This window comes from Panthera pardus, unplaced genomic scaffold (genome assembly GCF_024362965.1).
Source record: "Panthera pardus isolate Hobbes unplaced genomic scaffold, ASM2436296v1 HiC_scaffold_24, whole genome shotgun sequence".
Lineage (NCBI taxonomy): Eukaryota > Metazoa > Chordata > Mammalia > Carnivora > Felidae > Panthera > Panthera pardus.
Window position 1 is genome coordinate 11541245 of NW_026526810.1, and position 25679 is coordinate 11566923.

A 25679-nucleotide genomic window follows, 5' to 3' on the forward strand; every position below is an offset into this window, starting at 1 on the left:
GGACTTCTTCGTGGCATGGGGGTAGCTGTGTTCGCAGAGTGAATGTCCCAAGGGCCAGGTGAAAGCGTGTCCCCTTCTATGACTTAGCCATAGCAGTCACATAACATCACTTCTGCCATAGTTTCAAGGAAAGGGCACCTTAATGGTGGTAGTTCTCAGTCTGTACAAAAAGAGCATGAGGCATAGGCGAAGGTGTAGTTACTTTTGGAAAGCATGGTCTCCCACAAAACAGGACTATCAGAAGATCCCCATACATAATATTCCTTTGTCTCAATCCCTTCTTTTTTCCTTAGCTAAGCAAATTCCAGTAACATAGTTTTTCTACTTTGTTGGATGATATGTTTTCATTTAAGTGCGCATGTATACTCATACATGTTAACTTTGTCCTCACCTGCTTTTTTTGCCTGAATACATTGAGCTTATTCCTTTTATTAATGTTCCGTTTGAAAAGAACCTGCCATCTATTAGGAAAATCAGATTCTTTGTTTTGAAAAAAAAGAAGGTTCATATCTAACTCCTATTCTGGTTTGCATTTGCAGATCAAATACTGTAAGCATTTATTGAAAAATGACAATGATAATTTATTCCCTTCCTAATGGTAGCCCATGAAGGGTGGTGAAAAATAATTCAAAACAGGTTAGAAAATGATTTGCTGTTGACATGGGTGGGTTTTGCAATAAGTTGGCTGGTTTATCCCTTATGGACAAGCCTGTTAAGTATTTATTCATTCAACTAGTATTTATTGAGTATTGTGTCAGGCACTGGGCTTCCTTGGCAGCCAGAAGTGGTCTTGCCCTCATGGAACACTTGACATAGTGAGGAAAGTGGGCATTAATAGATAGTCACCAAATAAATGTAAAATCATAACCTTATTAAGTGCTGTAGTAGAAGAGAGCTCTAGAGTATCTGATGGGGAACCTGACTTTGTCAATCCTAATGAAGTGCTTTTTTAGCAAAGATTTGGACAATGGAGAAGACAAATCTTGGCGAGAGACACGTGAGTGTGTATGTGTCACAGCCTCACATAGATCCCAGGGCAGATATCCGTAGATACCCATGCACCTGTTTTACAGGCATTTCCAGGAAAGCAGTAGCTTCTGCGATTCTGTCAAGACACCATGTCTTAAGTAACTCTTGGAAAGCACATGTTCATACAGGCTTTACAGAGCAGTTTAAGGAGCCCTTTTCATTTATGGAGAATTACTTAATTTTGAATAATGGCGATTGCTACAAACAAGGACAGTTCAAGTAGGGGGTATGAAGTACTAAGGATAGCAGTGGTTTCCCATGTAGGGCCTGGGGACCCCTGGAGCTCCACAAGACCCCTTTCCCATCTGAGGTCAGAACAGTTTTCAGAATACTGAGACATTACCTGCCTTTTTCATGTTCCTTCTTTCATGAGTGTAGGTGGACTTTTCCAGAGACGAGATGATGTGAATTTAGCACAGCAGATTGAATGTAGAAGCATATATGAGAACTCCACTATCATCTATTAAGCCAGCCTGTTAAGAACTTTGCAAAAATGTGAAAGAATGTCATTCTTCGTATTGTTTTTCTAAACATTGTTATTTTTGTGCCAGTGTTATTTATGGCAACGTGTAATGAGCTTACTTTTATCTTTTTTTAATGAATACGTATTTCTAAAATTTGCTTTACCTCCTAATTATTGATAGATACAACCCACATAGATGGAAGTTCTTTTGGGTCCTTGATAAATTTTTTAAATGCCAAGAGGTTTTGAGACCAATAAGTTGTGAGAACCGCTGAAGTATGGCATTCTACCTGACTTTGAGCATATTACTTAATCTCTCTGAGACGCAAGGAGTCTGTAAAATGGGGATGATGATCAAAGTACTTCCCTCATAAAAGGATGAAACGAGTTAGGGTATGTCAAGAGCTTAGAAGAGTATGTGGCCCGGAGTAAGCGTTTGGCATGTTAGCTTTTGTTATTATTCCCATTTAATATGGAAGCAGAATTTATGTGAATCCAAACACGACTGAGGCACTGCTGCTTCGAATTCTTGCCCGTGTTTGTGGTCATCTAAGTCGTTTTGGTAAAATACAGTGTTCCAAAGCGAAAGAAACTGGATTTTGTAATTTTTCTTTTGAGTGGCAGCAGCGGTTTTCATTGGCACATGGCCAGGGTGTGAGGTTTTGAAGACACACAGCTTCAGAATAGTGTGGAGTGCTTTCTCCGCCTGCCTCCCTGCCCTCGCAGTCCAGGCCCTCATGCCCACAGCCAAGGTGTGCCGCGTCCGGAATCCTGGCGAGCAGGTGCGCAGATGTTGTTTGAGAAAGCTCCCCGGAGATCGTGCTATGTCTAGGCTCCAGTGTCCTGGATGGTGAGCTGGAAGGAGGGGCCACATTAGACAGCATTTCATTCAGCCCCCTTACTTTTCAGATGGAGGAACTTTCGCCCAGAGGGATGATTTGTTCATACGGACTCACTCAGCATATTAGAGGCATCCCAGGATGAAAACCAGCATTCTGATTTGTAATGGAAAGAATACCAGCCTTAGAATCAAAAGAACTGTTTTTAGTCTCTGCTGAAAAGCCTTTGGTGGTCATCTGACATTGAGCAGTTTACTCCCATCCTTAAGACTTTGAGTCCTTATATTTGTAACATGGAGATGAAAATATCCATCCTCCCAAGGTTGTGAAAAGCATCAAATAAGACCTCCCACAAAGGTACCCGGGATGTGTCCTCTCAGTAAGAGTCTGTCTGATCCTTTGCATGTGAAGTCCACAGAGGGGCGCATCCCTCTGAAATAAACAGTTGTTTTCAGAACTGAAAAGCCTGCCTTAAATACTGTACTTTGTAGCTTTGTAACAGTTTCTTTTTTTCTGTCTTTTTAGGACAGCCCAGAAACTTACAGGACCTGTGCCGAATTAAAATTCGACAATGTATAGGCCTTCAAAACCTAAAGCTACTTGACGAACTACCAATTGCCAAGGTCATGAAAGACTACTTAAAACACAAATTTGACGATATCTGATGTACACAGAACTGTGAGCAAGATTAGGAGTTATATTCCAGATACTTAAAAGGCTTTTTGCCTTGCACAAAGTATATCCTATGCAATTTCTGATTTGCTGTGAAGTCAGAAAGCAGGTATACACCTTTAGGTTTTTTGTTTGTTTGTTTGGTTGGTTTTCATGGTAGGGGAGGGATTTTTTTTATATATATATATATAAACACACACACACACACACAAACACACACACATCCCCACACACACACACACATCCCACATGCTTGAAGGTCTTAATTTGGTTTCTTGGTCCAAGTTTAAGAGGTCCAAGCTTTCTATACAATATTGCATTTACAAAACTTGTTTTTCCAAAATGACACAAGCAGGGCTGAAGTGGAGAATTTACCCTTTCCAAATTTATGGTTTCGTGGGCGCGCACGACGGTATGAACCGGCAGAGCACTTGTTAAGGTTTGGAGGCACAGCTCCACCCGGGGTGGGGGGGTGGGGGGGATCCTGGGTTCTACTGGAAAATGCCCGAAGAAATTTTTAAAGTAATGCTGTCACCTCATTCATTTTTAATGAGTACAAATTGGCGGTTTCAAACTGTTCCTTTCCTAATTAATGTAGCTTTCGGATGACATAAATCCAGTACCTCTGCTTTCCTGTTGGTGTGCTCTTATTTTTTAACTTATTTTTTTAACAACTGTAGTACACTACCCGGAGACATTGGAACTCAACTTCTGTCTCTAGTTGAATCGTGCTTTAAAAAAAAAAAAATTAATGGAAAAAGAAGATAACTTTATAAAGCCAGTGTGTTCTGTTTTTAAAACAGTGCCTCCGTGCAATACTCTTTCTGGTGTATTTTATCCATTATTTCACTTGATGTTTCTCATTCCACAACCGGCTCCAACATGCCCACAAGGACAGGAACCGCTACTTTTAATTTTAATTGCAGAACCATAGTGTGTCAGTTGCAATTTCCATTGTAAGCTTTGTCGTTCACTTTAAGCAGAAAATTTCATATCCTGGTGGTAGAGTCTTCCCTAAAAATAGCCCAAAATATTGTCAAACCATTTGGCTTTAACGGTTCAATAATTCGGGGTGGTTTCATGGTGTTTTCTTTTTTTCTGTTCTTTTTTTTTCCTCTTCCCAGTTTAAAAAACGATTTCTAAAGGGTACAGTTTCGAATGGGTGCGCAGTTGTAAGTCTGGTTAATTCCTGTTATGCTAATTAAACATTTCCTATTCATTTTAAGGTTATGCACAGTGAAACTCTTCTGGACGGTCGTTTTATTTTCTGGGTTGATTGGGCATACGTTTGCAGTGTAAACATGGTTATGATAATGTGTACCAACGGGAAAGGTTCCAGAAGCATTAGGGATCTATGATGATGCCCTTAGAAATGTGTTCTGTGCTTGATTTGTCATCGTATTGGTTTCAGAAGAACCTTTTCAAATATCCCAGTATTGTTCTTAGTGCTTTGGGAAATTTCAAAATATTTACACACTAGTAATAAATTTGTTATCAGAAGTTTACAAGATGAAGGGCTTCTCTCGTCTGAATTTCTAGTTTTAAGTCATTCAGTATAAAACGTTTTCATCTGGAAAGTGCAAGCAGAATTAAGAATCTACTCTGGCTTTACATTTTTTAGAGAGCCAGCAGCGCCATTTTCTCAAGCACAAAGTCTGTTCTCTTGGATGCGGAGTAGCTTTGGTGTTGGAGTATCTGATCTGCTGTAGGCATTGCATAGGTTTATGAAGAACAAGAACGGGCAGCTTTGGAAACAATGATTTGGGGATTGCTGATGGGATACATGGACTCTTTTGCGGGGAGCCAGTGAGAACGTGGCCAGTTTTATAACCATTCCAAAACTAACTGGAACTTGATGGATAGAAATGGGTCATCTCCATCTTCCAAGAGAGAGAGTCCCTTTTGGAAGTGAACTGTGTTCTCATTCTTTTAACCAGTGCCCAAGTCAGAACTGAGACATACTTGCAGCATCAGGGGCATGGCATGGCCAGAAATGAATTGAGTGTTACTTCCCCCTCAAAGCCCAGGCCTTTAGGGAGGCGAGGAGCTGGGAGGGCGCCTGGGACCCTGCACTCTGAGCAGGAATATTAACATTACCGTCACACAGGGCTTCTTTCCTCAAACGTGTGTATTCATTTATTCAGGTAGATTAAAATGATTTCTTTCCCCAGCCATTTGGAGGTTTCCAAACTAAGTTAGCCACTGAGTTTGAGTCAGGGAATTCCAAGTAAGAAGATCAGATTAAGGTAAATTCTTTGTTCTGTATTGCTGCTGCAACTTCGGAAAAAAATTATGAGAGCTCTTCCTGGAATTGAAATTTCTATTTAACGAAGAAGTGGATAATTCCATTGTTTATTGTTTGAAGTTTGATTTACCTGGAAGCTTAAAGAGAATGTTTTGGTTTTGTTAGTGAAATCCCAATCACATACCCTATTCAACCACAACTAAAACTTCAGTCTCAAAGGTGGTAACCGGTAGAATACAGGGACGATCGTGCAGGTCCGCATTTGAATTTAATTGGCAGGGATGCATTCTGTGGTCACGTCATGAGTAGAGAGAACAAGTATTTTCAGAAGATCAACTGATTGGTTTTTCCTGAATCTTCACCACAGTGTTCCAAACATTATCAAATTTGTAACTGAGCCTTCTATGTTCCTTTTGGAATTTATTGTTTAAACCTATTCTTAAACCTTTATAAAAATATATTTGGCAAGTACACCAAAGAAACCAACTCATAAAAGATTATGATCATTAATGAACTGCCAACCTCATCTTTTGAAAACAGATTTTTTTTGTGTGTAAATATTTGTGTTTATAAATGTACAGCAGAGTTAAGAGTGTTTTTTAGGTTATTTAATTCCCATATTTCTAAACTATTTACTACAGAATAATCCACGCTTGTTAGTTTGGAGGACTTGACTGTTTTGTTTTTTTTAATTCATTATCAGTCATGCTTGGAACAGCATTTCCGCTAGAGAATTCAGTGTTCTGGCAGGAGAAAGAGTCCACATCTGGAGCCTGAGGAGTCTAGAGTGATTTGTCAGACGCACACCCTAAGAGACAAGAATGTATAGTTTCATTACCAGAGTGGACCGTATGCAAACAGATTCTAACTTCCCTGCAGGTTTGCTCAGTAGCCCAGAATGTGATTGGGATGAGGCCCTTTGCCCACAAATTTAGCTTTCATGTAACTCCTAGTGTTATATCATAATGTATTTTGTTCTTCCTTTGTAATGTAAGTTTTGCTTTGGGTCAATTTGAATTAAAAAAAAAAAAACTTAAATCTGGTTTAAAACCCTTTCGGAATTGTGTTTTATTTCTAGTCTACCTTAGCTTTTTCATATTCTAGGCTGTTCGGTGAAAAGAAACGAAGATCTGTCTTTCATTCGTCGGCATTTTAGATCATTGGGAACTGCATGGAGAGCGTGATCCAGAAAACAGCATCAGTTTAGATCAGAGAAGGCAGTTCTTGCCCCCTCCCCCAATCACTTATTTTGCCGTGTTCTGCATGTACCACCACAAAAGAGTGTTGATTGAGCACCAAGCCCTTTTGGGCCCAATTCACCTCTGCCTCATGCCTGCCACACCTTGACTGAGCACAGAGTTCGGACCACATTGTTTCTAAGCACAGAACAGAATGATGAATTGGAGGTAGTTGATTAGTCTGCAGGAGATAGAAGCAAGACAACTCTGATTTCACACTTCCTTTATGTAATATAAACACAGTTTGATTCAGGAGAGACTTCACACTACTGTGAGTGACGGTGTGCTGAGGAAAAGGGAGGGCAGACAGTTGAGACGGAGCACCCCGATGCAGAAATAACCGATATTTTGCAACTAACTTTGTTGAGGACTTGTCCAGGGTTTGGCACAACCAAAGGCCAAGAATGGGACATTTGAAACCGTTCCTAATGATCAGCAGGGGAGTTCAGATGTGAAAAATAGCTGTGTTGCTTGGAAATCTTGAGGTCATTCCTTTTCCAATATGATGTAAGTAGTGTTTTGTTTTTTCAGCTGACAATTTACAAAAATGGCTTACTAGCTATTGATAAAACAGATTATCTACTTGATAAAAAAATATTTCCACATCCCATGTAGCAGCGTTTCAGAGAAGAGAGAAAATGGATTTGTATCTGCTGCCTGTATTTATGTAACATAATGTAACTGTGTTCTCTTAACACGTCTTACGTGTTAGAACTTATATGAGCTTAAATACCAATAAAGATTTTAAATATCCACTGCCAGATATTTAGGCCCGAGTTGCTCTAGACTCCTAAGATACAAAGGTAATTGGTCTTTATTCGGTCATTAGTTATTCGGTCATTACCATTGAGATGTCTTAAGTGTTAGATAACTGAGGTGTCAAGTCGGCGTATGGCGCTGCTGGATCTCATGACTTTTCTTTACGCTGCTGGTAAATAGTATTTAAACTTTTGTAAATATATTTCTTTACTAAGGGATCATGATGCCTTTTATAGGTATTTCTTTATCTTCCAGAAGAACTCTGTGATTCCTGAGCGACAGTTAACATTCTGAATCCCATTTGGAAAGACTGAGGTGATCTGCGGGGAGGTCCTGTAAGAGATGGTCGGTGTGGGAATGAAACCCTGAGCTAGTGCTGCTGCTCCAGCGCTCGGTCTCTTGTCCTGAAGGAGTGTCACACTCAGTATTGAAATGTGCTCTTATGTTTCCTTCATTCGCTGACGCCCAGAGTGCCTTGTGCTGCGTTTTCCATTGCGCATCCACAAACCATGCAGTTTATCAATTCTGAAGATCCATTACGGGTAAAGGATCAGATTCCAGGGAATTACTCTCTTCTGTTGCAGATAGGACCTTAAAAAAAATTCATATAATTGTTTGTGGTTACTATAAATACGTTCTGAATCTTGGTTTATTCCGGCATCTTAAAAATCATGCTTAGCACATTTTTTATGTTTCCTTTTAATTAGGAAATTGTTTCACATTAGTTAAGTGTGACTTCTTTTACATTACACTAAGTAGTAATGAAGTGATTCACTTTTCTCTGAAATAGTATTTTATGAATCAGAAAAGAAGTGGCTTAATTTGGACAACAGGACTTAGTTGAAGTTGAGAGACTCGGTCACATGATGAGTAGGCTGTGCCATTGTGACTGACACAGAGGTAATCCAGCTGCAGGGAGTTCCTATTTTATCTGGCAAACGGAGTCCTATTTTTCTTGCTGCTCAGGCTTGAAGCTAATGTTGCTTTTCTTCCTCTGATAGTGTTGGGTCAGGTCACTGCTCAGTTTTCTTTTTCTTTACTGAAAAAAAGAAAAAAAAAAAAAAAGACCATTTGTAGGGGTAGGACATGGGTTTACAGTACATGACCATTTTGTATTTCTCTAGGGGCTTTCTAGGTTTTCCCTCTCTTAGTTCTGGCCACTTAACCCTTTAGCGAAGTACATACACGTGCACAAGGTATGGCCTTGGCCACACCAGGTTGCTTTTGTGTGCTGGTTGTAGAGTTCCCAGATTGTTCGTTTTTCCTGCCTTACCTGGGTAGAATTCTAGCTTACTACCATTTAGGAAGAATGCCTAGCAAACTAGTCAGGGCTACATCCATCTATCATCTTGGGTAGCGCCACAGAGGAACAGATTGCATTTCTTCTTGGTTTATTACCAGTGCTCTTAAGAAACCATTTGCTGTGAGATCTTTGCACAGTGAGCTCCTGGGGGACAGATCCCTGGTCTTATTTGCCTAAATCTCAAACAGTTCCCTTAAAGCCTCCAAGGAAACCAGGAACAAGTGGATGACAGCATCAGCTTTTCTCAGTTCCAAATCTCAGGTAAGTGGAGTCCTCATTCCTGCCAGTATTGCCTTTTGCTGTTCCTTCCTCCTCCCCTCTGTCCACATCCCTCTGGCCTCCCCTCCACCATCGTCACTGGGCAGCGGACTCACATGATCGACCATGCGTGACACTGTGATGGCAAGCTTCCAAAGAGAGACTGCTGGACTCTGGCTGCAGGGAATTCTGTCCACCAGGAGACTGCATCCTGAGCTGGCACAGCGCATCAAGCTTCTTGAAGGATTCCTGTTCCTGTTGGGGCAGTGGACACTCCATGTATGTCCAATTCAGCATGTCTAGACAGGGATCCCCGACTCACTGTGTATCTCCATGGGCTAGAGCCATGCTTAGAGCTCTCCTCAGTTCTCAGGGCAGCTAGATGGGGACCGAGGCAGAACCCCTGGCCCATCACTACCCTCCATGCTCAGCCTGTAGAGCACAAATCGTATCATTTTCTATGTAGTAGGAAAGCACCAGCATAGGTGGCTCTTTATGTTCTTTAACCTTCTCCTGAGTGCCTCCTTGGCATGGTGCCTCACAAAGTATTACACAATCAATATTTTTCAAATGACTGAATCTCGTCCAAACCCTTCCTTTTACAGGTGGGAAAGCTGGGCAGTTGAGAATGGAAGTGATTTGGTAGCTGTGGCCACGCACGTAGTGACTGGCGGTAGGGCATAGAAGCCAGGCTTCCTCAACCCCTGCGTTCTCCGGCCCTCCCAGGACTAGCTGGCTCTCCTCTCACTGGCACCAGTTGCTTCCCATGAACAGCAATTGACCCATTGTTCACACAGCAATGATGGGATGAGACACACTTTGGCAAGAGTTGGCAGGGCTCGGGATTTTCTATACCTACTTCCTAGATTTAAAGCCCACACATCCATACACTGCCTGTAATTTCCTACAGAATGTTTTCTGAAAATTCCATTTTAGCCTCTGCCACAACTTTTTGAACTGAAGAGAAACAACTACGATTCTGGAGACGCCCTTAGGAAGTACACTGCCATCCTTGTGAGGGTGGCAACAGAAATTCTCGGCATGCTGTGTTTCTGTTTTGCACTGCATGTTTACAAGATGTCCCATAACTGGATACATGAGGCTGTACTGAGACCCCTGTGGCATTCAAACTCAAGCTTTTTTTTTTTTACCCCTTTCATCTTTCATGCAGGCAACTAAGATTGATAGATGTTCCCATCCTTCCATCACATTTTATGATCTCTTACATTCATGATATACATTCCCATTGGGAGTTAAGGAGACCTGCCAAAGAGTAGAGGGAGGAACTTGGATATTTCATCTTAGCAATAAGGTTGAGTTGAAATAAATATCTTTGTATCAGATAGCAGCTAATTGTTGTGTACACTTTAAAATAGATGCTTCTTTAAAAAGCAAAATAAGAAATAGTTGTTTTTTATCTGGAGGCTTCTGAAGTTTGTATGTAGGGTGCTGATAAGTTTTCTTAGGGATTAAATCGTTACCTTCAGCAATTAAAAAGTAAAACTTGCAGATTTAGAGGTGGGGGGGGACCAAGTGTCACTACTGACATGGAAGGTGTCATGTTAGTTTAACCCACAACTATATGGCCAAGTAATCTTTAACAAAGCAGAAAAAAAATATCCAATGGGAAAAAAGTCTCTTCAACAAATGGAGTTGGGAAAACTGGACGGCAACATGCAGAAGAATGAAACTGGACCACTTTCTTTGATCATACACAAAAATAAATCCAAAATCAATGAAAGACCTAAGTGTGAGACAGGAAACCATCAAAATCCAAGAGGAGAACACAGGCAGCAACCTGTTTGACCTAGGCTATAGCAACATCTTACTAGACATGTTGCCAGAGGCAAGGGAAACAAAAGCAAAAATGAACTATTGGGACTTCATCAAGATAAAAAGCTTCTGCACAGCAAAGGAAACAACTAAAAGCCAGCCGATGTAATGGGAAAAGATAATTGCAAATGACATATCTGATAAAGGGTTAGTATCAAAAATTTATAAAGAACTTATCAAACTTAACACCCAAAAAACAAATGACCCAGTTAAGAAATGGGCGGAAGACATGAATAGACATTTTTCCAAAGAAGTCATCCAGATAGCTAACAGGCACATGAAAAGGTGCTAACATCACTCATCATCAGGGAAATACAAATCAAAACCACGGTGAGATACCATGGCACACCTGTCAGAATGGCTAAAACAAGAAACAGGTGTTGGTGAGGATGCAGAGAAAGGAGAGCCCTCTTGGCACTGTTGCAAAGTGGTGCAGCCAGTACTCTGAAAAACAGTACGGAGTTTCCTCAACAAGTTAAAAATAGAACTTCCCTACAATCCAGCAATTACAATACTAGGTATTTACCCAAAGAATACTAAAAGATTTGAGAGGGTACATGCACTCTGATGTTTATAGCAGTATTCCCAACAATAGGCAGACTATGGAAAGAGCCCAAGTGTCCCTCAACTGATGGATGGATAAAGATAATGTGGGGTGTGTGTGTGTGTATATATATATATTACTCAGCCATCAAAAAGAATGAAATCTTGGGGCATCTGGGTAGCTCAGTCAGTTGAGCATCCAACTTTTCATTTGGGCTCAGGTCATGATCTGGTGGTCATGGGATCAAGCCCCAAGTCAGGCTCTGTGCTGGCAGCCTGGAGCCTGCTTAGGATATTCTCTCTCTCTTTCTCTCTCTCTCTCTCTCTCTCTCTCTCTCTCTCTCTCCCCACCCTCTCTCTCTCTCTCTCTCTCTCTCTCCCTCTTCTTCCCCCTATTCTCTCTCACTCTCTCTTTCTCTGTTCCCCCCCCGACTCTCTCAAAATAAATAAATAGACATTAAAAAAATGAAATTTGCAACAACATGGATGGAGCTAGAGTGTATTAATGCTAAGTGAAATAAGTCAGAGAAAGATACCATATGATTTCACTCATATGTGGAATTTAAGAAACAAAACATGAACGTATGGGAAGGGGGGAAAGAGGGAAACAAACTGTAAGAGACTCTTAATAATAGAGAACAAACAGGGTTAATGGAGGGAAATTGGTGAGGAATGGGCTAGATGGGTGATGAGTATTAAGGGCACTTGTGATGAGCAGTGGGTGTTGTATGGAAGTGATGAATCCCAGAATTCTGAAACCAATATTGCACTGTATGTTAACTAACTAGAACCAAATAATTTTTTTAAAGGAAGGGTGTCCAATTATTTTACCCTAATTCATCAGCCTTTAGAAGTATGATGCTTTATTCCAGAAAGTATCCATGGAACATTTGGAGGTCCCATGGTTAAAATCACAGCACACATGTCAATAAGGTGATCATTTCACTTCCAACTTCCTGTCAATCCCAATTCAGGGTAGATTTGAAAGTTAACACCACCACCTCCCCACCCCTGGCAGGTGTTTCTAAGGCATGAGTTGTAGGGCCATTAGGGTCTCCACCTGCCGGGATAATACCAGTAGTGGAGAGATGAAATCCCTCGCCTCACACCTCCTCCTGGGAAGAGCTCGTCCGGGGAGGAATGGGTTCAACACATGGCCACAGTTCCATAACAAAATCCAAGATACACCACCAGGAGCCTAGAATTGAGACAGCCAGAGCTGGTAGCAGTCTCTTCCTTACCTTGGAGCCCCTTAAAGAATAAGGGATGGCCTCACCTGAGTCACAGAAGCTGTGGGCCTGGGATGCAGCAACTTGCTACAGCCTGTTGAGCACACTTGCCTTGACTCCTCATTCCTGTTCAATCTGTCCTCCGGTGTATCTGTCCCATAATACGTAAGTGATGAATGTGTTAACACACCCCCACAAAAGCGTGTGTGTGTGTGTATGTGTGTGTGTGTGTGTGTGTGTGTGTGTGTTATTACTAAAATAAAGACTTAGATGAACAGAGATGAGATTTTGATCAAAGAACAGTGTTGGACAGAAAACTGGCTCTCATGGAAGTAAGGCAAGCCTGCGTGCCTCTGCAGAGGTCAACTCTGATTGTGTGTCATGACGTGAGCAGGACATCCATGTTAGGGGCCTGAGTATTTATAGTAACCGGTTAGTCAGGTCTAGAAGGGGATGGGAAACTAAGGCAAGGAGGCAGTGGAGGGGCTGGTGCTCGGGAATGAGTGTTAGCTGGGAGATCTGTGGTGGGGGGAGCAGGGCAGGGGTGTCCCGTCCTATTGGACACCCAGCCCGAACCCAGGACAGTAGTTGGGATTGCCTCTTGGGACGGCTTCTCCAAGGCATTCCTGTTCCAGTGGTGAGAATGCCCTTCCCCTCTGCTTCCTTCCCTTGGGAAGTCATGATTGGAGAGATTGTCCTGCAGTTCCTCTTTCCAAGGGGGAAACCGGTTTGTAGGTTTGTCTCCACCTGCCATGTTGGAAGCCCCTGGAAGGCAGGGATCTCACATTGGGCTTTGTGGCCCAACAAACAGAACAATGCCTGGCTGTAGTCATGGGGCCTCGTAGATGGTGAGGGAGGGAGGGAGGGAGGGAGTGGGTATAACAGCCCCTTGAAAGCTCTCTTATCAGGTAAGAAAATTGGAGGAGAACCAGTGTTCGATTTGCTCACATAGATTCCATTAAGCTACCATTTATTCTTTGTCGATTGTCACCAGCACCCTGTGAGGTAGGTACTTTGATCGTTTTCACAGCTGAAGAGGCTGAATCTGGTTCTTCCCCACTCCAGTTTGCCTGTCAAGCTCTGCCAGGCCCTGGCCCACCCACCTCACCAGGGTGCCTCCTCCCCAGGGATGCTTCCCAAGCCTCCAAACGGGCCTCACTCACCCTTCCCTGGGCTCCTCCAGACATCTGCATTGCCCCTGTTATCACAGATGCCACCCACTGTCTTGTTCATTGTGTGCACTTGTGTTCCGGAGGGTTCTTAATGTAGAACCTATGAAATCTAAGTGTGTGACATATTGTATGGGTGCACATGTGAGTTTTCTAGGGAAGAGCGTCTGGGGTACTGTCAAATTGTCAAAGGGCCCTGTCATCCCCTAGTGTCAACAAGTGGCACATTGACCCTGTGGTAGTTGCCGAGTGTGTTTCCCTGCCAGCCCAGAACCAAGGGCAGCTCCTCGACCCACCTCTGGGGCCCTGCCCATGTACTTGGCCTAAGTCCTGAGTACTCCGCACTGAGCCAGGTGATGATGGCATACACCTCCTCCTGCCTCCTGGGCCCGGAGTTCCCACCTGGCCCTGACTGGGCTGGGGTGTGAGTCGGCTGCCTTGGTCTCCCTTCCTCCCCCATCTTTCTTCTCATCTCCTCACTTAACTATTTCCACATGAGTCCTAAACCTCCATCTTCAGTGAGAAGGTCTTAGGGAGCAGAGAGTTTTGGGGCAAGAAGGGACCTGGGGGACCCCATGCTGTAATTTGGGGAAAGGAGAGGATGCCCTGACTAGAGGAGCCTGGAGAGCTTGCCCGTGGCCTCGCAGCAGATGATGGTGCCAGCCAGATGCTGGGCCCTTCTTGCTGGCTGTCCACTGTGCTTCCCTCCACCCAACATCTGCAGGCTCCCCAGTTACCTCAGAGAAAAGCTCGGAGCTTCGAGGGGAACAACAGCAATGCTGACTCTCCCGGATGATGAGCCATGACATTACTGTCCTGAGAGGCCCTCAGAGGGTTACTGTGGCCAGAATGGGCTCTACTGTGGCCCATGGGTGGGGGTGCTGGCACTTTGGTTCACAGCCTTCAATTGCTTGCCTCATCCTTGAGCTAGGCTGGCTCCCCACGATGTATACCCCCGCATCACATCCTCTCCTGGGCACCTTTGTGAGTTAAGATAAAAGGGCTAGTATATAGGCTCCAGTGTGGAACATCTAAACCCTATATTATATGAGGATCCTGGCAATCCCTTTGAGAATTCTGTAGAAGCACTTACTCACCAAGCCTATAATTAAGTAAGTGGCTAGCTTCATGGAAATGCTTGATGTTTAGGAACTTATTACAGGGTTTCAAAAAACGAAAAGAAAAAAAAAAAAAAAAAACCTGACCTGAGATTAACTGATACTATTACTTCCTTCCCCATATAATAATTTTTAAAATTAAAAAGTGCTTTAATCACTTTGTTTTAATGGGTAAAAATAAAATGCCTGCTTAGTAGTTTCTAACTCACCATCTCAATGATATAGAAGTTGAGATACTCCTCCAGTTGAACTGTGCCCCTGGAAAACTGTATGAGAAAGCTCCTTCCTGAGAAGAGTCCCTTGGTCTTCCTAACACAGTGGAACCCCAGTTGAGTTCTAGATGGGGGATCCCTTATGTAACATCCACAGACCTCACCACTGTTGTCTTTACTGAGCATGTTCACAAAGTCCCGGAAAAGTTGAGAAATCCAGTTGAGAACTGCTGGCTCATTCAATCAATACATACATATTTATATATATTTTAGCACCTGTGCTGAGGGGCCAGCATAGTGCCAGCATTCAAGGAGCCAGCTGGTGATGGAGCCCAGGTGACAGATAAGAGATAATGGGGTGGGGATTGTGGGAGAGGAAGAAGCAGGGCTGGTGTGGGGAGGCCAGGCTGTGTGGAAATCAGGTAGGGCTGTGCTTGCCCAAGGACTTCCATGTTTTAAATTCAAACTGTACACCATTCCTGGAGTGTGGAATTATGGTACTCCACTGTATACCTTGAGTGAGAATCAGAATCCCCCAGAGGGCTTTTTAAAACATCACTGAACTCCACTCCCAGAGTTTCTGATGCAGCAAGTCTGGGGCAGGGGGAAGCTCAAGAATCTGCATTTCCAATGAGTGCCCAGGTGATGCTGATGCTGCTGGTCAGCAGACAACACTTAGAACCACCACAGACAGGTATTACCTCAGGCTTTTGCATGACAAAAGGGAGAAAAGATAACAATCCAACAGTTAGTATGAGATGTTATAGAAACCACCTTCCTACTTGTCCATGAGTTGTGAATAAAGTAGATCTAGTGATTCTCAGAAACCACAGGTAAAATGAGTCCCCTTTATGGGCCAGCCTGAATGGTTCTATATGTATTGTGTTAACAAAGAATAAAAATCTCCCCCCTTACAAGCTGACTATACGTCTGGTCCTTTATGTCTCTAATTATCTTTTGCAACTACTTAATTTAAGTTGGGCACAGACAAAACCAGTACTCTGTAGTTCTGCTATCCTGCTGTTTTTGTTCTTCAGCCTAGTTAAGCAGCCTGTAAATAATATGGCTGCCAAACATTGGTAATGACAGTCGTAGCCTGCTCTGGGGTGGGGGAGACCGTGACTCTAGCTGCTTCAGCCAGCATGTGCTTTGGCTCTACCCACGAGGCGAGCTGCCAATGGTGTGTCCCGAAGATGGAAAGAAGCATCAGCAGGGATGCCCCAAGCCAGGTTGGGCTGGGGGCAGCCTGAGCTCCCCACAGTAGCCTGAGGAAACTATTGTACCCACAAATCCTTTCCTAGCCCCGGGATGCAGCGTGGGCTTCTTGGAGACTAAGTTGGTATTACCCATTTTAAGACATATACACACACACAAAATCATCAGGAAATGAGTATAGCTTTGCACGGGCTGCTGCTACTGCTGGTTCAGGAGCCACTCTGAGAGCCACCAAAATGGACTCATCTCTGTATGGAATCTACCTGCTAAAAACAAAGAATTCATGGTGTTCCCTCCTCCCTACCATGTCGTGTTTTTTTTTTTAACAGTTTAGTTGAATTTGTAATTGTTATACAAAAAGCTTTACGTATTTAATGTGTACAATCTGATGAGTTTGATTGTTCCCATTGGAAAGTTGGAAAAACAGACAACTTGAAGGAAAGGCAGTGTTCAGAGTTTGTCCTCATGGTGCAAGAAGCTGCTACATGCAACTCGGGACTTGGGAGAAGTAATGAGTGTCACTCTCAAGGTTCCAGTCTCAAGGGGCAGGGGGCCTGGGGGGGGGGGGTAGGAGAGCAGGTTGAGACACATGTGGCAAAGACAATAGTGGTGTTCCCAAAGGTTCTGAGGGAACTTCCCAAGGGACGCTTTGCCTACCCCTTGCCCCAAAGCCTGGCCCCAGTGGGTCTTGGGACAGTGGCTGCAGGTGACTTGTCCTGCCCATCAGCCATGTAGCCGCAGCCTGTGTAAATGTGAGATAGAATGGGGGCTGGAAGTCCTTCATCAGGCAGAGGTGCTTAATAAAATATTCAGGGTCTCTGATGCCTTGGAAGGATTTCAGCAGGTCTATTCTCCAAACCCTGTATCTCCTGTTTGCCTAACTAAGTATTTTTCTAAAGGAAAGTGCAGCTGAATCCCTGGCCTCCTGGTCCAGGACAGACAATCCTGTCCTGCTATTATATTGGTTTTACTTGTCTGGTTTTGGTTGGGAGACCAAGTGAATATGACAAAATTTAGATGTGCAAAGTTTAAATTTTTTGTGTTTATTTTTAAGAGAGAGAAAGAGAGCATGAGCAGGGGAAGGCAGAGAGAGAATGGGAGACACAGAATCCGAAGCAAGCTCCAGGCTCTGAGTTGTCAGCATACAACCCAACACGGGGCCTGAAGCCACGAACTACGAGATCATGACCTGAGCCGAAGTCGGACCTCAACTGACTGAGCCACCCAGGAGCCCCTGGATGTGCAAATGTATTTTCACATTGCAAATATTGTGTTATATTTTCCCCCAAAACACAAAGGAAAATTGTCTTCTTGCCAGCTTGATTGTATGTTCTGTGTGGGCTGGCCCTGGTTTTTCCTCAGTTCTTGGATTCCAACAAGAGCTTGACACATAGCAGGCATCCATTCATGTTTTAGCCTATTGAGTTGAGGAAACACTCTTAGCATTCATCAGTTAACACAGTTACTAACGTGGCGTGGTTTCTTTCTTTTACACACTTGTATCCAGGGCCTCCTGAATACAGTGCACTGCAGTCAGCCCTCAGTAACCCAAGAGGAATGGGAACAGGAACCTACCTTCGAATGTTTAGGTCCTTGGAGAGAAGAGATGGTGAATGAAAATTACTAACGTGATGGAAAACAGGAAGGACCCTGAAGAACAAGAGATAAAGGGCTGACACAGAACACCCTGAATTGTAGCTCCCGAGATCCAGCTCCCCATTCTTTCTGATTAGCTTACTAGAGATAGAAAGATCCATAACTTGGGACTCACACGGCCTGGGCTTATCTGGCTTTGCTGGTAACTGGCAGTGTGACTCTGGACAAGTCATTTGCCAAGGATTAGAGGAGATGCGCTAAGGGCTCCCTGACCTGCCATACTGTATGATTCTAAGTTACAGAGAAGACAGGAGGGGAAAGAATGGGCACCTAGAGCAGCAAACCAAGCTGTGAGCCCCAGCCGGGTTGTTTGTTTAATATACTCCCCTCCCCACCCACCCATCCTATTACCGCAGCTTATTAGAGGTGGTTTATGAAAAGACTGGAATCCATGCTCCGGGGTCTGCACTGCTCTGGCGGAGGGTTTAGCACCATAAAACTCACTTTGTAAAAGTGCAGCAGCTGTGATAAATAAGCTTAAGCCTCAGTAATCACTTTTTCACTTTTACCAATTACGCTAGGCTGCTTTGTGACAGAAGTTAATGCCAAGTAAGAATTTTAAAGAAGCCTCATTTTCCTTGTCTAATTAAATTAAGTACTTGAAAGGTGATTCACATGTTGATTTTCCCCCCATTAGTCAACTGAAAATTACAGGGTCTTTTAGGAGTTGAAGCCACGTGATTCGCAGGCTCAGCCTCTAGGGTCAGGGAGCCCTCACCCCTGGAGGCTCTCCTGCCAGCATCCCACCTACCCACGTTTTGTGTGCAGCTGTCCATGGTGGGGCTCTTGGGCTAGCACTGCCCAGGAGAATTTAGGGAGGGCATGCCTGTTTGTTCTCTAATCCTTCCACAAAATTCTGCACAGGATGCCTTTGTTTCCAAGGTTTTGATATTCCCAACATGCAACAGGTCTTTCCAGGGTGAGGAACAAGGACCGCTTCCTCTTCTTTTTTGTTCTAAACCGGCGACAGAATTCACCTGGATTGAGAGATCATTGTGTCAGCATTGCTCAACTTCCTTCAAGGTGAAGATCTGGATTGTTTAAATGCCAGTAGCTCCCGACACCATTTCAACAATGCAGCCAGGATGCTGCACTTTGAAACTTGCAATACTTTTTCTTCCTTATTTTCTGTTTTTACTCATTCTGCCTCTTGTTTCTATGGTAGCACATAGGTGCATCAGAAGCAGTAACATATTCTATGCATGTATTTCCTTGGACACAGAGAGGCCCTGGGGAGCATCAGGGAGCCTGGCTGATGGCATTGAGTGTGAGCAAACGTGCTTTGCCCACATGTAAGAAGGATCATCACCTCTAAAGTGACTATGTCTGATGTAGGTGTCATGACTGGGTCAAACTGTTCACCATTGTTCATGGCTCATTCCAGGTCTTCCCTCTGATACACAGAATCATTGTGTGCATACTTTGAAAAGTCTTTGTTATTTCAAAATGAGTATATACTCTTAAAATGCAAACAATAAACCAATATTAAGTAAAAAATGAAAGCCCTTGTTTTTCCCTCTCAACGTTAATCATGTAGTGTGGATTCTTCCAAGACTTTGTGCATTTAGTTTTACCAAATAATCTCTCTGCAGATTCCTTCTCTCTATTCATGGAAACTCTTTCCTGTTACCATGTGTAACTATGCCTAATTCTTGTTAATGGCTAAATAAATTCCACATTCATTTTTTTTCTTCCAACCAATGTATATCAAGCAACTTCCATGTATCAGGTACTTTAGGAGTTGGGGAGATAGCAGAAACTAGTTCTTTTATGTGTCCATTTCTTACTCAATTCTTTCTTGAATCTAAAGTATACACCCTGCTTCCTAACTACTTTCTCATCAAGGGTTTTATTTTCTCAGGTTGAAATTTGCTTGACATATATTTGTTTACTGTCTGTCTACATTAAAGTTTAAACTGAAATTGATGACACTTCCTGTCTTGTTTGCCAATATATCCCAGCGCTAAAACAGTATTTGACATATACCAGTAGTTCAAAACCTACAGATGCTGTGCCTAGCTGGATGGACAGGTGGATGGACAGATGATTCTTATATCTACCATGGATAAAGGGAGGAAGTAGATCTGCTCATTGATGACCTTGACTGGGTTTCCTTAAACTTCCAATTCAATCCTAACTGTTCATTAGATCTTTATGCAAGTGTGTTTTTACCATTCCTTTGTTAAAATGTTGACTACTTCCATACAGATGGACAAATAGTCATTGTCTGAGAACTCCAGTGTCCCCAGCACCCCACTGGTCTAGGCCTCCTCAACTTTGGAAACCTCACCCAGATCTAGCAGTTCCAGGGGCTCTCCAGCATCTGGCTCTTGTGCCAGGACCAGCGTCAGTTCTGATTGGTCATGACATTGGTCCTGCAAGTTGTTCAATGCCTTCAATATCACCCCTGCCTTCATGGACATAACACTGTTCTGGTTCACTTGTTCAAGAGAATCATTCAGCTTTAACCTTTAAAAACACAAATCAGAGAGATAACTTCCCTGCTCAAGACCCACTGATTGCTTCCAACACAACAACTCTGAAGTGTTTATCATGGCTTTCAAACCTTCTCTGACCCATATCACCTCACTGGAGCTGCTCTGACCTCTTGTGTTCTTTGACACATGGAGCACACTCCTGCTCTAGAATCTTCCTTGCACTTACTGTTCCTCTGCCAGGAATATTCCTCCTCCGAGAACACAGAACAGCTTGTTCAGTCATTCCAGCCTTCTCAAAGGACACCTTCTCAGAGAGCCTGTCCCCAGCCCTTTGTATAAAAGGTCAGTCTCCTGTTCTTAAGCCCTTTTATATGTCTTATGTTTTTCTTCATAGCATTTGACCTATGTATATATGCCTACAGCATAGCAGACCCTCAGTAAATATATATTTGCATATATCATATCTGTGCATACTATATACCTAGAATATAGCAGATCCCCAATAAGTTATTTATAAATATATAATACGTAATACTATATATATAGTATATAAAATAAATATATACACACTTATATAGATTTACACATATTTATATATATTTATGTATTTGTATATTTTTAAATATTATTACTTAACAAATATATTTATTAAATATATACACATACATATACCTGGAATATAGGAGACCTTCAGTGTCTGTATGTATATGTATATGTGTGTGTGCATATATATATATATATATATACACACATACATATATATACACAAATATATATATACATAGATATTTATCTATATACATATATATATTTATCTATGTATATATTTTTCTATGTATATTTATTTATCTATATACACACACTGTATACCTGCAATATAGCAGACAATGAGTAAATATTTGTGGAATGAATAAACAAACGAGTAAATGGAAGCATCACTTAATGAGTATAATTATTTTGCTTCCAGAGGACCAGAGACTCCACCATGAGAGCATTTTCTTAGCATTCACATACACTGGGCAGTGTTTTATTTTACTTGATATTTGAACTGTCATCATCAGTCTGTGCATGATGTGCTCCCATTTCATTTATTCATTTGCTACTATGTTCCAGTCAACAAGCCTCCATACAACACAAAAACTGGAATACTGAACTTTTCACTGGCATCTGCACTCCTCATCCTCCTGCGAAGTCGCCACCAGCCTGCCCTGGGATTTTATAACGCTCTTATTTCCTTGCTTGGTTGGTGGGACTTTTTTCGCACATACGTTTTCCACTCTGTTTTTCAGAAGACAGAGGAGTGGAATGCATGGCTTCCAGTTACAATGACCTTTTTCCCCCCACTTAAAAATGTTTTATTTCATTTAAAAAATATTTCTCCTTTTATTGATATTTTCTAGTTTTCTCTTTATTTTTATTTTGCTTGTGTTTTTCTTTCCCCAGCCTTTAAATACGTTTTCAAACATAACAAGTTGAGAAATTATACAATGAATACCTCCAAGTAGCTACAACACCTGTGAGGATTTGAACATTATTGCTTTCTCTCTATGTGGATATACATGCATATTTTTTAAAGCCATTTAAGAGTAAGTTGTGGACATCATGACACTTCACGCCTAAGTGCTTCACCCTGCATGCAGGAATAAAGACACTCTTCAATAGAAACATGCTGCCAATATCGGTCCTAAGAAAATGATGGTAATTCCATAATCTAATGTAATATCCAGCCCATATTCAAAATTTCCCCCAATTGCCATAAGAATGTCTGTTATAACTATTTTGGTATTATTTTCAATCCGGATCTAATCTAGGTTTACATTTGGTCTTGATCCAGGGGTCTCTTTGGGTCTAGAACAATACCCCCTACCTTATGATTTATTTATTCATTTTTAATCGCATGACATTAAGAATCTAGAAGAGCTGCCTGGAGAATGTCCCATAATCTGGATTTGCGTGACTGTTTATTCCTGGTGCCTCTTAGCTTGTTCATCTATCTTTGGTATTTGCTGTAAACTGAAAGCCAGCCTGGCAGGGAGGTTGGATTCAGGGTAAGCATTCTCCATAAATGTGTTGCATAGACGATGCTGTGTACTAGCATACATTTAAACAGTTTCATCTCCGAAGGCAGTTGAAAGTAGACAGTTCCCAGGCCTTGCAGAAAGACTGCTAATCTACTTGAGCATTAAGCACGCAAGAATCATTTCTACCGGAGGAAAGCCTTAACGAGGAAAACATGTGGCTACTTAGCAGAGGCTGGGAAATGCTGGCGTCCCTTCCAGGAACTAGCCAGTATTTGGTGATGCACGGCGGCACTTCTAATCGACTTGCATTTCCTTCCCTGTATGTTTACTTCAGTTGAAGTGAGGTGAGGCCACCGGCCGCCCATGGAGGGTAAGACCTGGTCAGCCCTGTTTGTTTTCATCCGCATGGAGGATTTTGATCTTTATTTCATTACAACATGGTGGTTTTTTCTTTTTTCCTCTCTGTCTCTAATTCCATATTTCATCTTTCAGACCAAGAGCTGAATGACAAAATAGATGGCTCATGTTGGTTGGTCCCACAGAGTTGGAGGTACGGAGACTTTCTTGAAAATTCCCTGCCTCAGGTTTTAAACTCTGTGACTCTGGCTTCTTTGCATTTGTACACACACACGCACACAAACCCACTCAGAAATGTGGGTGGGAAAGTGGAGGATGGAAGACCATTATGTGTCTATGCTCCCACCTGACCATTATGTGTCTATGCTCCCGCCTGACCTAAGTGACCATTTCTGGATGCCATTTTTAACTTTTTTCGTGTTTTATTTATTTTTGACAGAAAGAGAGACAGAGCGTGAGCAGGGGAGGGGCAGAGAGAGAGGGAGACACAGAATCTGAAGCAGGCTTCAGGCCTGCTGACAGCTCAGAAGCCGTCAGCACAGAGCCTGATGTGGGGCTTGAACTCACGAACCGTGAGATCATGACCTGAGCCAAAGTCGCTTAACCGACTGAGCCACTCAGGAGCCCCTAGATGCCATTTTTACATCATTTCCTTCCTGTAAAATAAGAGGCTTGCATATTAAAGAAAATCATCTTTCCTGACATGGAGAATTATTGGGGTCTAATAAGGAAAAAGCATGAGGACGTGTAGTGTTCCCAGCTCCTTATGAGGATGCAGAACTCCCTGAGTGCAGGATGGAGGCCTGAGTGCTGGCATCTGCTTTGTCCTGAGCTCACAATGTGGCCTTCCTCTTGGACCATCATTTCCTCCCTGGCACTAGATGATTCTGTGGGGCTGCCAACAGCCCGAAGGCTGTGATTATTGAAAACTATTCGCAATGCTAGTGCATGGGTGCATGCATGTGGGTTTCTGTGTACACTTTATTTCATTTAACCCTTCAGAATGACTCTATCAGGTGGGTACTCTATTACCACAGGGTAAAGATGAGGAAACTGAGTCATAGAGGGCCCAAAGTCGCATGGTGGGGTAGTGGTGGAGGTGGGATGGTGGCCCACATCTGTCTTTCTGTCTGAGACACTCTCAGAGTTTCCTCTGTGGGCCAAATGGCGTGGCATTAGGTCTAACTGAGCCCTTGGCCAACATTACTGTGGTGTTTCAAAACTTCACCCAGAGCCCAGGTGATGTTCCTCCAAGGACAAACTACTGTGAGTTTGGTTTTGATGGAAGCCATCTTGGCACATTTTGCTGTGAATCATTTTCTCCACTTCAAACCAGGGCTGAATCTTTGGCAATGTTCACATTGCAGAGCTGTTGGGTCCCTTGTCAGCTTGTCCAGCCAAGGGTGCGCAACAGTCAGCCCAGCTCCACACCTAAACCAAGCAGCACAATCCAACCAAACACCCATGGCCTTCTGGCTTGAGAAACTTCACGGTGCATAAAAGCAGCATTTCAGTTTTCTGGAAATGTCTTCCCCACACCCCCAAAGAAAACAAGCTGTTGGTTTTATAGAACCATCCTAATTGTGTCACTGTGATGGGGCAAATCACAACCAGCCAGTCTGAGACATATTCAAGCACAGACAGGTAGTGACATATGATAAGGAGCCCGTCCAGAGGTCTGAAGGCACCCAGTGACCTGTGTGTGTGCTTCACATAGGGCTGGCCTCCTGTGGGCACTTAGGCGCTGATGTGGAGGACAGGGTTTGAGAGCAGGAATTGGCTCCCCAAGTCGGGAACATCATGTGTGCGTGCTGGCTCACTCCCACAGGGCTTCAAGCCTTCCGCCCGAGAGGAGGTGACCAAGTCTCGGGGTGCCACAGAGATTCTCTAGGCCTTTCCACAGAGTCAACCCAGCTCTGATTCTGTCATGTGTGTTTGGAAAGCAAAGGAAAGCATGGTTGCTCCCCTGTTGGGTAGAGTGAGTCCTGACGAGGCAGGCTTTTGTGGGTGGAACTATACATGGGGTGAAATATTTTCTGAACCCTACATCAAGACTAATTGTCCCTCAGTGGGTTTTTATGCTGTTTGGGAGTCTGGGAAGCAGCCTGAGAAAGAATATTTTCTAGGTGAAATTTGAATTTCTGCAACATTTGACAGCTTTTGAGGACTGAGATTTAAAAACGTTTGGGATTGTGACTTTTCTGGAGAATCCAGGATGTTGGTGACTTTATGAGTTTGCTAGAGCTGCTCTAACAAAGTACCACTATCCAGGTGACATAACAACAGAAGTGTATTGTCTCGCTGTTCTGGAGGCTGGAAGTCTGGGCCTAAAGTGTCAACAGGGTCGCTTCCTTCTGGGGGCCGTGAGCGAGAATCTGTTCCAGGCCTTCCTCCCAGCTTCTGCTGGTTTGCTGGTGATCTTTGGCATTCCATATCTTGTTGAAGAATCACCATCATCTTCATGCCTTCCTCTTCACATGGTGTTCTCCCTTGTGTGGCCAAATTTCCCTATTGTAGAAGGACAGCAGTCATATTAGATTAAGGCTTATCCTAATGACCTTTGGTTAAATATGCAAAGACCTTATTTCTTTTTTTTAATTAAATAATTTATTTTTAAGAGAGAGAGAGAGAGAATGAGCAGGGGAGGGGCAGAAGAGAGGGAGACAGGGAATCCAAAGCAGGATCCGCACTGTCAGCACAGAGCCTGATGTGAAACTCAAACTCAAGAACCATGAGATCATGACTTGAGCCAAAGCCAAGAGTCAGATGCTTAACCGACTGAGCCACCCAGACTCCTCAACCATATTTCTTAATAAGGTCACACTCTGGGGTACTGGGGGTTAGGCCTTTGACCTAGGAATTTGGGCGGGGGGCACAGTTCAGCCGATTGCAGTGACCACGTTGAACCTCATCTGTGTGTGGCCTCCTTGGTCTAGTCAAGCTCCACAATGTCTTTGGACACTGGATTCAGGTGGAAAGGTGAGGTTCATCATTCAAAGTTTGCTCATCAAAGTAGGAGGCGGTGAGAAAGTTGGGACCCAGTGCTAACAGTGGGCCTTACCTGTGGCTTCAGGAGATAAGA

The 25679-nt window shown here is 43.1% G+C and overlaps 1 protein-coding gene across 2 annotated transcripts in view; it reads left to right on the forward strand.

The window, feature by feature from the left end:
• Nucleotides 1–4517, forward strand: part of ASB7 (ankyrin repeat and SOCS box containing 7) — a 50792-nt gene extending 46275 nt beyond the window's left edge. For both annotated transcript variants that reach the window (XM_019460089.2, XM_053888773.1), the window contains exon 6: nucleotides 2857–4517. In XM_019460089.2, the coding sequence (XP_019315634.1) occupies nucleotides 2857–2996 (140 nt within the window). In that variant the 3' untranslated portion in view covers nucleotides 2997–4517. The remainder of the gene's footprint in view (nucleotides 1–2856) is intronic.
• Nucleotides 4518–25679: the final 21162 nt, after the last annotated feature.